Raw genomic sequence first — 13534 nt, 5'->3', positions numbered from 1 at the left:
AAAATATGGTTGGTTTGGATATAATTACTAGACCTGCACGATTCTGGATAAACTGAGAATCACCATTTTTTTAAAATAGAGGTACTGAATCTGAATAGACAGCTAAATAAATAACTAAATGCTGCAGTCTGTTTTCAAAATATTAAATTGAATACGTTTTATTTTTAATTTTTAATTGCTTTTATTGTTTCAACAATTCATTCATAAAGGCTACACTAGTTTCATTACTGGATGAATCAGTGTTTTTTTAACTTTTAAATGAGTGATTCAATGACAAACACTTTTTAAATAAACGCCACCTACTGGCGTAACAGTGTAATTGATAATCTTTATTTGAAGCTTTATGCTACTTTCAAAAGGTGATTTACTCTGTTTTGAAAACTACCGTAGACATCAGTGTTTATCTTGAACTATATTTATATCATTACTTCTGTGTAGGGCTGCACTATAATGACAAATCATAATTGTTGATTATTCCCTTGAAATTGTAATTGCGATTATTTAATAATTTAGTAAATTATCACAATTTACATTGAATTGACATGTTTTGACATTGTTCGAAGCAACCGCATGCTATATTTTTAGATGAAAATAAGTTAAACATTCTTCCTACAAATCTTGTATTGCTTTTCTATAGCATTAAGCCTCAAATGTCAACTATACATTGGTTTGATTCTTTTTTTAAATAAAAGATGCATGACATTATAATGTTTTACTAAAACTAAAATTACAACTATGTAAAAAAAAAACCTTTGACCTGTAGAAGAAGGGAAAAAAGTCTTAAGCATGCACAATAATGTAAGTGGACCTGTTTTGTTTTGTTTCTTAGTTTTAATGTTAGCTTCAGTATAACATTATCATACCATGCATATTTTTTGTAATTGTGCCTTTGAACAATTACGTAGTTGTGGCATCCGTATGTGTAATCACTATTAGAAATGTGATTAAGTGTGCAGCCATAATTCTGTGATCGTTTTCATTATTGTAAGACAGAAGGTTGAAAAGACTGCTTGTGAAGCTGTTTCATACCTTATAGATGTCAACGGTTTTATTTATTTATTTATTTATTTTATTTTATTTATTTGTTTGTGATTTAAGAACAAGATCGTGTGATCTCAATCTTTAATGATTAATCTACAGCTCTACTTAACACAGAAAAAAATCACATTCACAATATTGCCAATATCTTGCAAGTTGTAATAGTTCTTTTAGGAGCTGACTGTGAATGTGAAGCTGAGGTGAGAATCTCATCAAACTTCTGATGAACATCTGTAAGGTCATATCTCCCACTCCAAAAAAAAAGAAGGAAAATGAGTATATTTAATTAAAAGTATTTTAAGACTGAAAAGATTTTTGCATTGTAACATTCCAGTTCTCATTATCGTAAAGTAAAAATAAATATCATGAATAAAGCAACACGCAAAAAAATAAGTACTATGGTATTTTTAAGTGTTGTTTAATTTATGCTCATCTGTGTAAATACAAATGTTCAGCTGATTAGTACAGTACTCCATTACCCTGTTTACACCTGGTATACAAGTGGACGGCACTAAATACAGGTCAAAACGGGGTCTAAAATGTTTTGAGCTTGTCTACTTTCAACCAAAAACACATTCGACTGGATTACTGACTGTTCGAACAGCCAGAAAAGACCATCTACACTCGACACTAAAGTGGTTCTAATGTCTGTTGCTGTATCTGAGCGCTGCTTTTCCTCTTTTGCTTTATCAGAACCATCTGTAAATGTAAGCGATATCGTGTCTAATAGACCGTTATTTGTGTTTGAGTTTAATCTCTGTTGCAGATGTCTTTAGACTTTAGCATTACGTATGTGTGTAAAAGTGTACTCATGACTCACTTGTGTGAGTGGAAGTCAATGAACTGCACTGCGAATATGACCTGTTTACTTCTATGTCAAATGCAGTGTTTATGTGTAAGTAAATTCATAAACAAAAACTAATATACAGTTTTGTTTGTTTGCTTTAGCTCCTGGCAACATTCTCCCCACCTTACCAAATGGTAGCTTACGGTATCCCTCATTGGGGGATGCGTCCTCTCACCCGTCTAGTCGGCATCCATCTGTGGGGAGCGCATGCCTTCCCTCACTGGGCGAGGAGTCCACACACCCTCTCTTACCTGTGGAAGAGGCTGTAAGGGTAGGTGAAAATAGCGGATGATCTTTATCAATAACCTGGGAAATTTAGTTATTAAAGGTTTAGTTCACCCAAAAATGAAATTTAAGTCGTTAATGACTGACCCTAATGTCGTTCAACACCTGGAAGGCCTCTGTTCATCTTCAGAACATAGTTTAAGGCCCCGTCCACACGGAGACGCGTTTAGCTGTATACGTATAAATTTTGTACTGTATCAGCGTTTCGTCCACACGGATCCGGCGTTTGGGAAGCATGCATCCGATATTTTTCGAAACCGGGTCCCAAAGCGGATAAATCTGAAAACGCTCATCTTCCGTCTTCGTGTGTACAGCGAATCCGTATATTTTCTGAAACGATGATGTCCTCACACTACGTCCAGCACGGTGAAAGAGGTAAGGGATACAACTACGGACACTGGGCATGTGCACATCAATATCGCATTATTTAATTAACGTATCTGCATACCTGTAAGTAGCAAATGTATTTATTGTTATTTTGTTGTGAGATTTCGCCTCACCTCCGACCACTGCTATACCCCTGTCTAGCCTCAACTCTTCTTCTCCGTTTTTAGTGTATTTCTGTGGCAGAATTATAGCGCCACACACTGGCCTGGCATGCAAACTACAATGTTTTTAGCCCGTTTTTGTAATCTCGTGTGGACGCAGATATTTCTTGAAACGAGGAAAAAAAAAGATCGGATTGGGAAAGCGCTGGCTTCGTGTGGACAGGGCCTAAAGGTCCCATGGCATGGGTTGTTTTATTGTTTTATAATGTTTCCTGGGGTGTACTTATATTGATAGTATGGTTTTTACATTAAAAAATGTCATAATTTAGAAATAAAAGGCATTTTTTCTATACTGATATTAGCCCTCTGTTTAGAATGCTCTGTTTCAAGAGGCGTGTCTGCTGTGAGTCTTCAGTAAAAACACCCACTGCTGTGATTGGCTGACATTTTTACATTTAAAATGAGTGTGGAGGGGGCGTGGTTTAGTCAGACATGAGCAGCTGTAGCGCTGCCTGCCAGTCGAGAGAGAGACAGAGAGAAACGGAGCTGGGGAAAGGTAGCTGAGGAAGTGTTATTCTACCGAGTTATTGAGACCGCAGGTTTATTTTGTTTGTATCAGAGCTCTGAATAAACAAGTGAACTTTGCAACGTTGTTTCTCTCACAAAATGCTTTCACCACAGCTAACAACAAACACGACATCGACATGAATACAGTAAGAGCTTCTGTTGAGTATAAACGGGTGATTGACCGATCCGAACATTATAAAGAGTGTTCTTTGATCGCTCTCTGTAGTTTAATCATTTAAATAACAGATTTGTTTCATGCTGCTAACAGAAACGAGGTGAAGCTGATTGTTTTAGACACTGGCTTGATTCACTGATGCATCAAGACGGCCAGCTGCAGGACTGACAGTTTTAAACGATTTAGAAAGAAAGTCTGAGTGAACTTGAATGATTAGCTACACATCAAAACTCACTGATCCCAGATCAGGCATTAATGAACACTGTTACTCACTGTTTGTGGCGGTGCTGTTGAATCCATATAGTAAAGCCTGTGCTGCTGATGTCCACTGATAAACTGATTCATTCTCTACTTCTCTGATCGGGCAAAGCAGAGGAAGGGGCGGTAACCTTTCCTGGTATGATGTCATAACAGGAGAATTCAAGATCAGCTCATCACAGCGCATCTTTTTGTTATTTTTGGACCCAAATGTATTTTGGATGCTTCAAGAGACTCTAATTAACCCACTGATGTCTCATATGGACTACTGTGATGATGTTTTTATTCCCTTTCTGGACATGGACAGTATAGTGTGCATACACTTGCATACGCTCTCAGACTAAATATAAAATATCTTAAACTGTGTGTGAAGATGAACGGAGGTCTTACAGGTAGAGTTTAGATTCTCTGCCCGAACCGACCCACGGGCCGGGTCGGGCCGAGATTTCCCGGCACTATCCTTGGGCCAAGTAGGGCCGGGCCAAGCGTTTGTTTTTTTAATCATTAGACTACTCTACTAGTCTAATTGGGTGGGCAGAAAGCTATTAGCTATCAGAATTTATATATATATTTTTTAGCAAAGTAAGAACTAATATAACAGCTTAGAAACAAATGTGTAGGCTACAAAGTTGCACAAGTCAGGATTAGTGTAAAGATGCGTGTTAAACTCACAGCTCGAGCAGTGATAGAGCGCAGCGTCTGAACAGAAACGCTCTGAGTCAAGAGTTGACAGTGAACAGTTGAAGAGTGAACACTGCACTTTGCTTAATTAAATATCTTCGAATCGTTTCATTTAAAAGTGGACATTTCAAGCTTTCTATACGCATATTTCTCATGTCTGTGAGGCGAGTAGCTGCTGAGTTTCGGTTTATTTATGACGCGCGCTCCAGTTCATGAGCAATGAAAGCAATCACTCCCACGACTTCACCTCACGATTAATGTCTGCTATTTGCTTCTTATTTATTAAATCCAGGCAATTGGCCTAAGAAACCTTTTTTAAAATTAAGATACAATTTAAACAAAACGAAATAAATGCTTTCTACAAAACAAAACTTAATATTAAACTAAATATAACCACCAAAATCATTTCTGACCCACTCGCATCTTTTCACTCATCATAATCAGATGAAATATGCAAAAATAATATTATAATATTTAAACATAAATATGAAGGAAAAACAACATTGTTTAATGGCAACAACAAAGTAAGCTACAGATAAATGTCTGAGCTGGATTTGAGCAAACATCAGTTTAGCGGTGAGCGGATCATGAGCGCGCGCCTGCGGATTATTGAGCGGAGTCAAGTCAGCTTTATTTATAGCCTACAGCGCTTTTACAATGATGATTGTTTCAAAGCAGCTTCACAGTGTTAAACATGACAATACTGCAACAAAATATGATTCGACTGTACAGTTGCTGTGGAGAAAGCAGCGATGTTATCAACTCATTTAAGTTTATTAATGTTAGTTTTATCATGAGCCTCACCAGTCCGCTTCGCTGCGCTTTGCTCATTACAGGCTTGTTCTCGTCAAAACGCCCACGCATTGAACAATGGTCGGGTTTAAATCGGTCTCAGGCTCATAATTACAGTTAATGTGCCGGGCCGGGCTCGGACACAACGTGCACGGGCTCGGGTAGGGTCGGGCTTGATTTTTTGAGCCCGATCTAACCTCTACTTACGGGTGACGAACGACATTAGGGGCAGTCATTAATGACATACATTTCATTTTTGGGTGAACTAACTCTTTAACAAAACACAGTGGATGTTTTTTAATGAATAATGTTTTATTTCCTTTTGCCTTTCAAAGCCCTAACCAGTCTCAAATCCCATTCACAATGACAGGGAATGAATGACACTATCATTTATTTATTTTATAGTCTACTTATTCTCTTCATTTTTCTTTCTGAATAGGCTACCGTTAAAATTAAAAATAAAAATGGATTTTTGTGGAGTATGGGGAACATGTAAATAATGTTTGGAAACATTTTGAAACAGAATTTTATGGCTGCAACTAATGATTTTTAATTGATAATCGATTAGTTGGCCGATTAATTTTTTGATTAATCAGATAAGAGCCCCCCCTTTTTGTTGTTGGAAAAAGACACCATTCCACATCCTGCCCAATGCTGTCCTTCAACTAAGTGCTATGAACACAGACATAGTGAATATATCTACATAATAATATTCATTAATAAATAAATAAATAACAGGGTTATTGTAGTTATTCAGTGGTAACCACAAATTAACCACAATTTGGCTTCAAATCCATATTTTATGGTATTTGTGTGGTTATACAAAAACATAGTTTTACTATCTATAGAACCATGGTCATTTTACTAAGGGTATGTTTGTGCTATACATTGTGCAAAAAAAAAAAACCTTACTAAGCAAAAAGAGTTTAAATCCCTACATTAAAATGATATTAAAGAAAAACAAAAACACAAACTCAGTGTTACTAGATAAGAGGAATGTTCTGCAGGAGCAAACACAACACACGTTTGTTTTTGTGAATTGTGGGGACATTCCATAGGCATAATGGTTTTTATACACACACTCTCTCATACTCTCCATGGACACAGTACTTGTTGCTGTCATTTCTTTATCCTGTAGAATTGTCTTACATTTATATTCAACTTTAGCTCTTACTCCTGTACAGTCACTACTCTCACAAAATACTTGAATAACATGTTGACTTTTAAAAATAAATGTAGCGTCCATCAGCAGATAGTTCAGCTAAATTAATGTTTTTGTGTTAAATATTAATCGTTCCCCTCTTGACTCTGTATTCTGTCTGTTTGACGCGCATGCCCTCACCCGCCGCACCAGCGCTCGTTCAGTGAAGTTTAACACAGACTGTCAGGACGCGCTTTCATGCTAAATGGATCTCTCATGAATTAGTAGCATTTACAGATGAGGATATAACCGCTGCACTGTTCCCTATAGATCCCTATAGGTCAGCAGTGACAGAAATCATCTTTTCAAAAACATTTAAAGCTATTTTTTCCTTTTATGAGCATTTTCTAACACAGAAGTGGCATTTACACAGAATATTTAATGAGCTTAGAGGTGACTAATAGCCTGCAGTTATGCATACATAATGTTTTGATGTTTTAAACACATAACGTTTAATACTAATATTAGAAATTATTTAAAACCATGAAAAGATACTTTAAAACCGCCAGTAGGCGGCAGCAAGTCACTGTTAACAGGGCTCTACATAGCGCCCATTTTGGGCGCATTTACGCCTGAAAATTACTGCGTGCGACTGTGAAAAAATATTTAGGCGCACCGGTGCGAGTGACCCGATCGATTCTCATGAATGGATGTGTAATACAATTAGAATAAAAACTACAACTCCCGAAGTGCATCAACACTGAGAAACTGTTAGGCTACGTTTCCTACTGCAATCAACTGCTTTTCATGCCTTCAGTCAGCAGAAGAAGTGCAAAAACGTGTGCGACGGACGGACTACACTTAAACAACGATTGTTTGGTGAAACGGGTCTGAAGACGCAGCCATGCGCACTTTAGCTACCAGATGCCTCGTGCTGATGATTTACAGTCAAATCAAAATGAACTGGAAATACCACATTTGGATTATCATAAACAAGCTCAGAAATGAACGGATGCTTGGGGCAAATATGCCATCAAAAAATATAATAATACATTTAGAAAGCCCTTGAGTTCTTGAGTTCAATCTTTATCACACATGCTGTTTAAAAAAAATACTAAATGTATAAAATGAGCAAGTATATTATGAAGATTTTTTTCCAAACCGTGTTTTTGTCTAAATCCTGAATCACTATGGTACACATAAAACAAGTGTCCCGCTGCGGATTAGCACAGTATCTGCGCGACTCGCTATAGACACAAACGGAGAGAAGTAGATCCGGCTGCAATGTTCTTGCGCAAGACGCATGCGGTTCTGTTTATGAAGCGCCAGAGCGCCAAAAGTCACGGCTTAATTGCTGTCCGAGTACTGGTATGATTGCATATGTGATACTAATCTTGTACAAAAGTCCAATAAACAAGTTGATATTAAGTAACAACGTTTTAGCCACAACACTGTGTATTTAGTGAAAATCAAAGCCACACCAGTCCAGAACTAATTCGCATCTCCAAGCGGTTCGATTCAAATTAACCTGTGTTTTGAACTATTGACTGGATGAATTCCCGTCACCTACTGCGGTTTTACTTTCATATTTATACTTTGCATGGACTTTTTATTTAAACTATTAAACTTTTAAAGTTTATTTTGAACATATTTCTAAATTCCAAAAAAAAAAAAACCTTAGATGTTAAACATTCATACAACATAATTTACACATGTAAATGTATCTAAATCCCACTTCAGATAGAGCTCTGCAGTGCAAAAATGGATCTTTTGATGCATATCTCATTTGATTGGAAACTGTTAGAAATTGTTCTAACTGAATTTATTGTTTAAATTAAGATTTTAAAAACAACTTTTCTATTTTAATTTAAGAAATTGACAGATGATGCATACATTTAATAAGATTAGAAAACATTGCTCTTATAATGGTAAAAATGCCCCTGGACATTAATTTAAAGGGACACATATCGTCCTGTAATGGGAAAGTTATAATTGGAATGCGTTTGATGGATTAGAAAGTACTCCTAAATTGTTGACTGTGCTCCTAATTTTTTTAAATTAGGAGCACAAGTGCTCCTCAAGAAAAAAGTTAATGAAAATTATTTCATTAATTACTCTCCCTCATGTCGTTGGACACCCGTAAGACCTTCGTTCATCTTCAGAACACAAATGAAGATATTTTTGTTTTTCATTGGCATTCAGTATATTCCCAATCACAAGACCCATAAAGGCACTAAAGGCATCGATACAAAGTTCATCTCGCTACAGCGGCTCTACAATAATTTTACAATGCGACGAGAATAGTTATTGTGCGCAAAAAAAATCAAAATAACAACTTTAAACACCAAGTTATTGATGTGAACTCGACGCATGCGCGAGAATATGACGCAGCTCCACCGTTCAATACATAACCCGGAAGAGAAGGAGCGCCGCTATCGCATGAGTTCCAGATCATTATTTAGATTTTTTTGTGCACAAAAAAAAAAATCACAATACTGACTTTATCCGCCAAGATTATTGTCTTCCGTGTAGGTCTTCGATGTGAACTCATGCGATAGCGGCGCTCCTCCTCTTCCGGGTCATGTATTCAAACGGTGGAGCTGCGTCATATTCTCGCGCATGCGTCGAGTTCACGTCAATAACTTGGTGGATAAAGTCGTTATTTTGATTTTTTTTGTGCACAAAAACTATTCTCGTCGCTTGGTAAAATGATTGTACAGCCGCTGTAGTGAGATGGACTTTGTAATGTCGTCTTTAGTGCCTTTAATGGGTCTTGTGAGTGGGTCAGTGGGAATGGACTGAATGCCAATGGAGGCGTTTCTGAAGCCTTTCTCAGCTTTCAACAAAAATATCTTCATTTGTGTTCTGAAGGGTGAACGAAAGTCTTACGGGTGTCCAACGGCATGAGGGTGAGTAATTCATTGAATAATTTTCATTTTTGGGTGAACTAACCCTTTAAGGACTGCCTGATCACATGATTTCATTGTCCAGATGGTGCAAGTGTGGCATCGTCACTAAAGTTTATCAATTGCCTGTGCTTATAATCCTTACCAATGTAAATATTAAAGCATGATAATTATTCATAAGATGCAAAAGATAACACACTTCTGTACTTGCTTTTTTGTGCGTGCACAAAAAAACATGAAATGTGAAAATTTTAAAAATTGCCCTGCCCTATTTATTCTTATTAAAGGAAGTGTATGTGAGATTGTGGCCAAAACTGGTACTGCAGTCACTTTCAGATGACAGTAGAGCGGTGTATCCCCCCCCCAGATTGGCTGCAGGATCAGCAGGAACGTTTGTAGCTCAGCTGTGCTAACTAGAGCAGATCTGGCAACCCGAAACACTACTGACTTCGTGATAGGTGGAGGGCGGAGCTTCAGGCCAAAACACAACATGTCAACATCAACATCAGCTGATCAAAAACAGCAACTTTATAATGACAATATCCTGACCGGACTACTGTTGTCAGTGATAGAAGTATTTGAAATGAACATGATTTCTTAATGTCTAGTGACATATCAGAGCCATTTTATGATTCATTGAAATACATTTCTTACATACAGCTCCTTTAAAAATGTCATGCCACTAAAGATGCAGTCGTCACTAAAGCATGTCTTCTGTTCCGTCTCCTCAGGGACACACCTATGTGAACACCACTGGTCTGCTGGAGCAGCACAGCCCAAGTGTTTCAGATGTTCCTGCAGTGCTGAATGTCTCGCTTCCTGATGGAGAGGAAACCATCCCTCAAGAGGCCCCTGATCCTGGTCCTCGAGTGCAGCTGGAGCCTGAAGGTGCTCGGTTTGTGTTGGGCCCGACCCCTGTGCAGAGACAGAGGCAGAGAGAGGCCAGTTTGTCAGAACAGCCGTGTGCTGGGGCAGAGGGAGGGGCGAGTAGCTCAGCCCAGAACTCAAATGGGAGTGTTATTTGCCACCCTAAAAACACAAGCAGCACAGATGCGATTGACAGTGACAGATCTGAGGAAGTCGCTCCCGAAGTCTCGATCATTCCAGAGAACTTTAATGGTTCGGTCTCTCGGCGCCGGACTCGGCCGCCGCCTCTCACTCCTGAGGCCAACGTCAACAACTCGGCCCAGCGAAGAACAGCTTTGCTGGACTATGAGAACCTCCCAGCCTTGCCTCCTTTGCGAGAACACCCAAAGGGTGGCTCCGAAGATGAGGACGGGGAAGAGGTTGCAGAGCTTCAGTCGCATCCCATCAACGGTTTCCACAACCACCGGCAGTACAGCCCCGACCCCACTCACTACTACATCAACACGGAGAATGTGACCGCCCCCCTCAGTGCTAACAAGGTAGAGTCGGCCCGCTGGCGGGACCGCTCCGCACCGACCTTCTTTAACTTTGATTTCCGCCGCCCCTGTTTAGAGTCCCACAGACTGAACTACATCGAGGTGGAGACTGAGACGGAGAACTCTAGCAACCCTCAGACCCCAAAGACCCCCACTTCACCTCTGCCCCAGACGCCCACCCGCAGGACAGAGCTCTATGCAGTCATAGACGTGGAGCGCACGGCTGCCATGTCAAGCCTCCAGAAAGCACTGCCCCGTTACGATGGTACCTCCAGGAAAACGCGCCATAACAGTGTTGATCTGCCCATGTGACCTGTCCCTGGTACCGGGGAAGACACTCCTGTTTGTTTCAAAAACTTTCCAAATTTATTCCAAAGGCAGGTGGACTTAATATCACGAATGTTGTATTGTTTGTAACACTTGTAGGGATTTCATGTAGTTGAAAGAGCGTCACTCTGTCTCATGTTGGCTTGAGAAAATTAACAGAGAAGCTCGCCATATACCTTCATTTTATTCCTATGGTAATATACTACTACTTTTCTTACACTCGTTTTTCAGTGCCTGTTTATTTTTGTTTTATTATGTTAATAACAAGGTTGGACAACATTCCACAGGTCCGTTCCATACGGTACAAATCAGTATTACTGATAATATGTTTGTTTTTCTTTATTTACCCTTTATCAAGTGACTAAGTTGTTTTAAAATCTGTATCTAAAGATAACTTCACACACTACGTTTTGAATTTTTGGCTTCGTATAGTAGATTTCAATACTTGGCACAATAAAAGTCTATTTTGTTTGATTGAGGTTTTTAGTTTTGAAGCTGTACATTATAATACATGCACTGTGGCCCCCCTTACACCTGCCATAAACATGCCTTTCATATCCAGATATGATCTGTGTTGCTGAATATCATTTGCGTTTTATGTTCCGGTGTCTGTAGTGTGATCAGAGATGGATATCCTTTTACAGTTATCCAGGAAAAATAGAACACATCACTTGCATACAATATTAGAGAATCTGTTAATCAAAAGAAGTGTAATTTCACCACATTTAAAAAGACTAAATCCCCATTTAAATCTTTTTTTGGCATCAACCAAATTTACCTTGCACTGCTTTTTCATATTAAACTGTTATTCCCTTAACTAAAACGAGTTGATCCATCCCTCTCTCGTCTCAGTGTGTGCTCTTAATCTCTCTGACGTGCGGTGATGATCTGATAGCATTTAGCTTAGCCCACTAAACCCAGTTCATTCACTATGGTACCAAACAGAGATCAAGTTAGAATAGGAGGAGTCTCAATAGGAGGAGAAGATTTTTCAGCCGGGACTGTTTACTGCGCTGAGTCGAAGTACTCTCAGAAGTGCTATTCCGCCACACATTATAGTTCCATTTTAACCCGCTCAACTCGTCTTAGTTAAAGCAGCACTTGGCTACTTTTGCTCTCGGGGTCCCCCTACAGTTGGGAAAAAATAATGTCCTCAACTACTGTCGTAAGCTCTGTAATCCTACACCAGGGGATGCCATCGCGCGTGCATTTGTTGACAGGACAACCCTGATAGCCCTGAACTAGTGATGCGTGGGTCGTCTCATAACCCGCGGACCCCGTATGTCTATTTAATGGTCGCGGGTGCGGGGCGGGTTGTAAAAATGTATACAGTGGTGCGGGGCGGCCAAATAACTTCATAAAAGCGTCCCGCGGGTCGGTGCAGCACTAACAGTTCCCCTGAACACTGCAAGAGGAGTTCACATGCAGGTGTTCTTCTGGCGGCGCGTGTGAAATGTCTTCATCCCAGGTACAGTCAGTGGCAGATGCTTCAGCATGTCATATGAATATGATTTCATGGGTTTTATTTTTTTCAAACGCCAAATAATCACGATGCTCACGTTTACAAGCCAGCGTCATTATAGTAGTCTATTGGTTAGCGTTTTACAGAATCTATATGATACTTCAGTTCAATGTTTGAGTGGTCGGTAATCACCATAACAAGCAGGACAGCATCGGTCGGGCACGCCTCCTTCAGCTCACGCCGACGAGCAAACGCTGGTCACATGCTGATCCTCGTCCTGCCTTTAATCACTTTTTCGTTTCCTCTTATTGCTTTCCTCCAACAAAACCTTTTCTTTCTTATTTGTCTCTGCTGCTTCGGACATGAGTATATTATCCGACGAACAAAGTTGGGCTCGCGCGTCCGAATTTAAGGAAGTGTGTGTGTTGGTGGAAGTGACGTATATGCCGTAAAGCAGTCGAATTTTGTTATTGGGTTACTACCCGAAACCTGAAGTTTAAAAGTATGATTAAAAACGATACAGACCCCATCAGGCTATGGCAGACGTGTCATTCAACCTATTGTAAGTCGATTTATCATCACAAGAGTGTTATAAGGGAATAACATAGTTTCATATGAAAAAGCAGTGGAGTATCCCTTTAAAGAATGATTTGAACCAAATACGTATCAAACTCCTCTTTTGGGATGGCAGTCAATTCAGCAGATGTTGGTGCAGATGCATATATTGTTAATTTAGCACTTTGAGAGGCAAATCATTGGTATATAATACATGAGTGTTAAACAGCTCCCTTGAGGAACTCCACGTTCCAGTGATATTCTCTCTGAATAGCTTCCATTGAAAAATACTCTTTGCGATCTGTTTACTAAATAACTTTCCATCCAAGCAACTGCTGAAGGTATAAATCCATAACACTCCAACTTTTCCAGAAGAAGCTTGTGATCGATAAGATCAAATGCTGCTGTAAAATCTAATAAAACCGTTCCACATTCTATCATCCAAATCCCTATACCAGTCACCTGTCATTTGTATGCTGTACATGTAGGCTGTCCCTTTCTGTAAGAATGCTGAACATTTGTTATCAGATTAATCTCTGAGAATTTGATCAAATACTGCCTTCTCTAAGATCTTACTTAGTTAGCGCTGGTAATTTACTGGACGGCTAT

General features: G+C 39.2%; 1 protein-coding gene across 2 annotated transcripts in view; it reads left to right on the top strand.

The window, feature by feature from the left end:
• Positions 1-11471, top strand: part of frs2b (fibroblast growth factor receptor substrate 2b) — a 45038-nt gene extending 33567 nt beyond the window's left edge. For both annotated transcript variants that reach the window (XM_067436018.1, XM_067436019.1), the window contains 2 exons: positions 1987-2156; positions 9910-11471. In XM_067436018.1, coding sequence (XP_067292119.1) covers positions 1987-2156; positions 9910-10893 — 1154 coding nt within the window. In that variant the 3' untranslated portion in view covers positions 10894-11471. The remainder of the gene's footprint in view (positions 1-1986; positions 2157-9909) is intronic.
• Positions 11472-13534: the final 2063 nt, after the last annotated feature.

This window comes from Pseudorasbora parva, chromosome 25 (genome assembly GCF_024679245.1).
Source record: "Pseudorasbora parva isolate DD20220531a chromosome 25, ASM2467924v1, whole genome shotgun sequence".
In the NCBI taxonomy this organism is placed as follows: Eukaryota; Metazoa; Chordata; class Actinopteri; order Cypriniformes; family Gobionidae; genus Pseudorasbora; species Pseudorasbora parva.
Note: the sequence above shows the minus strand (reverse complement) of the source record. Positions and strands in the feature narration are given on the sequence as shown.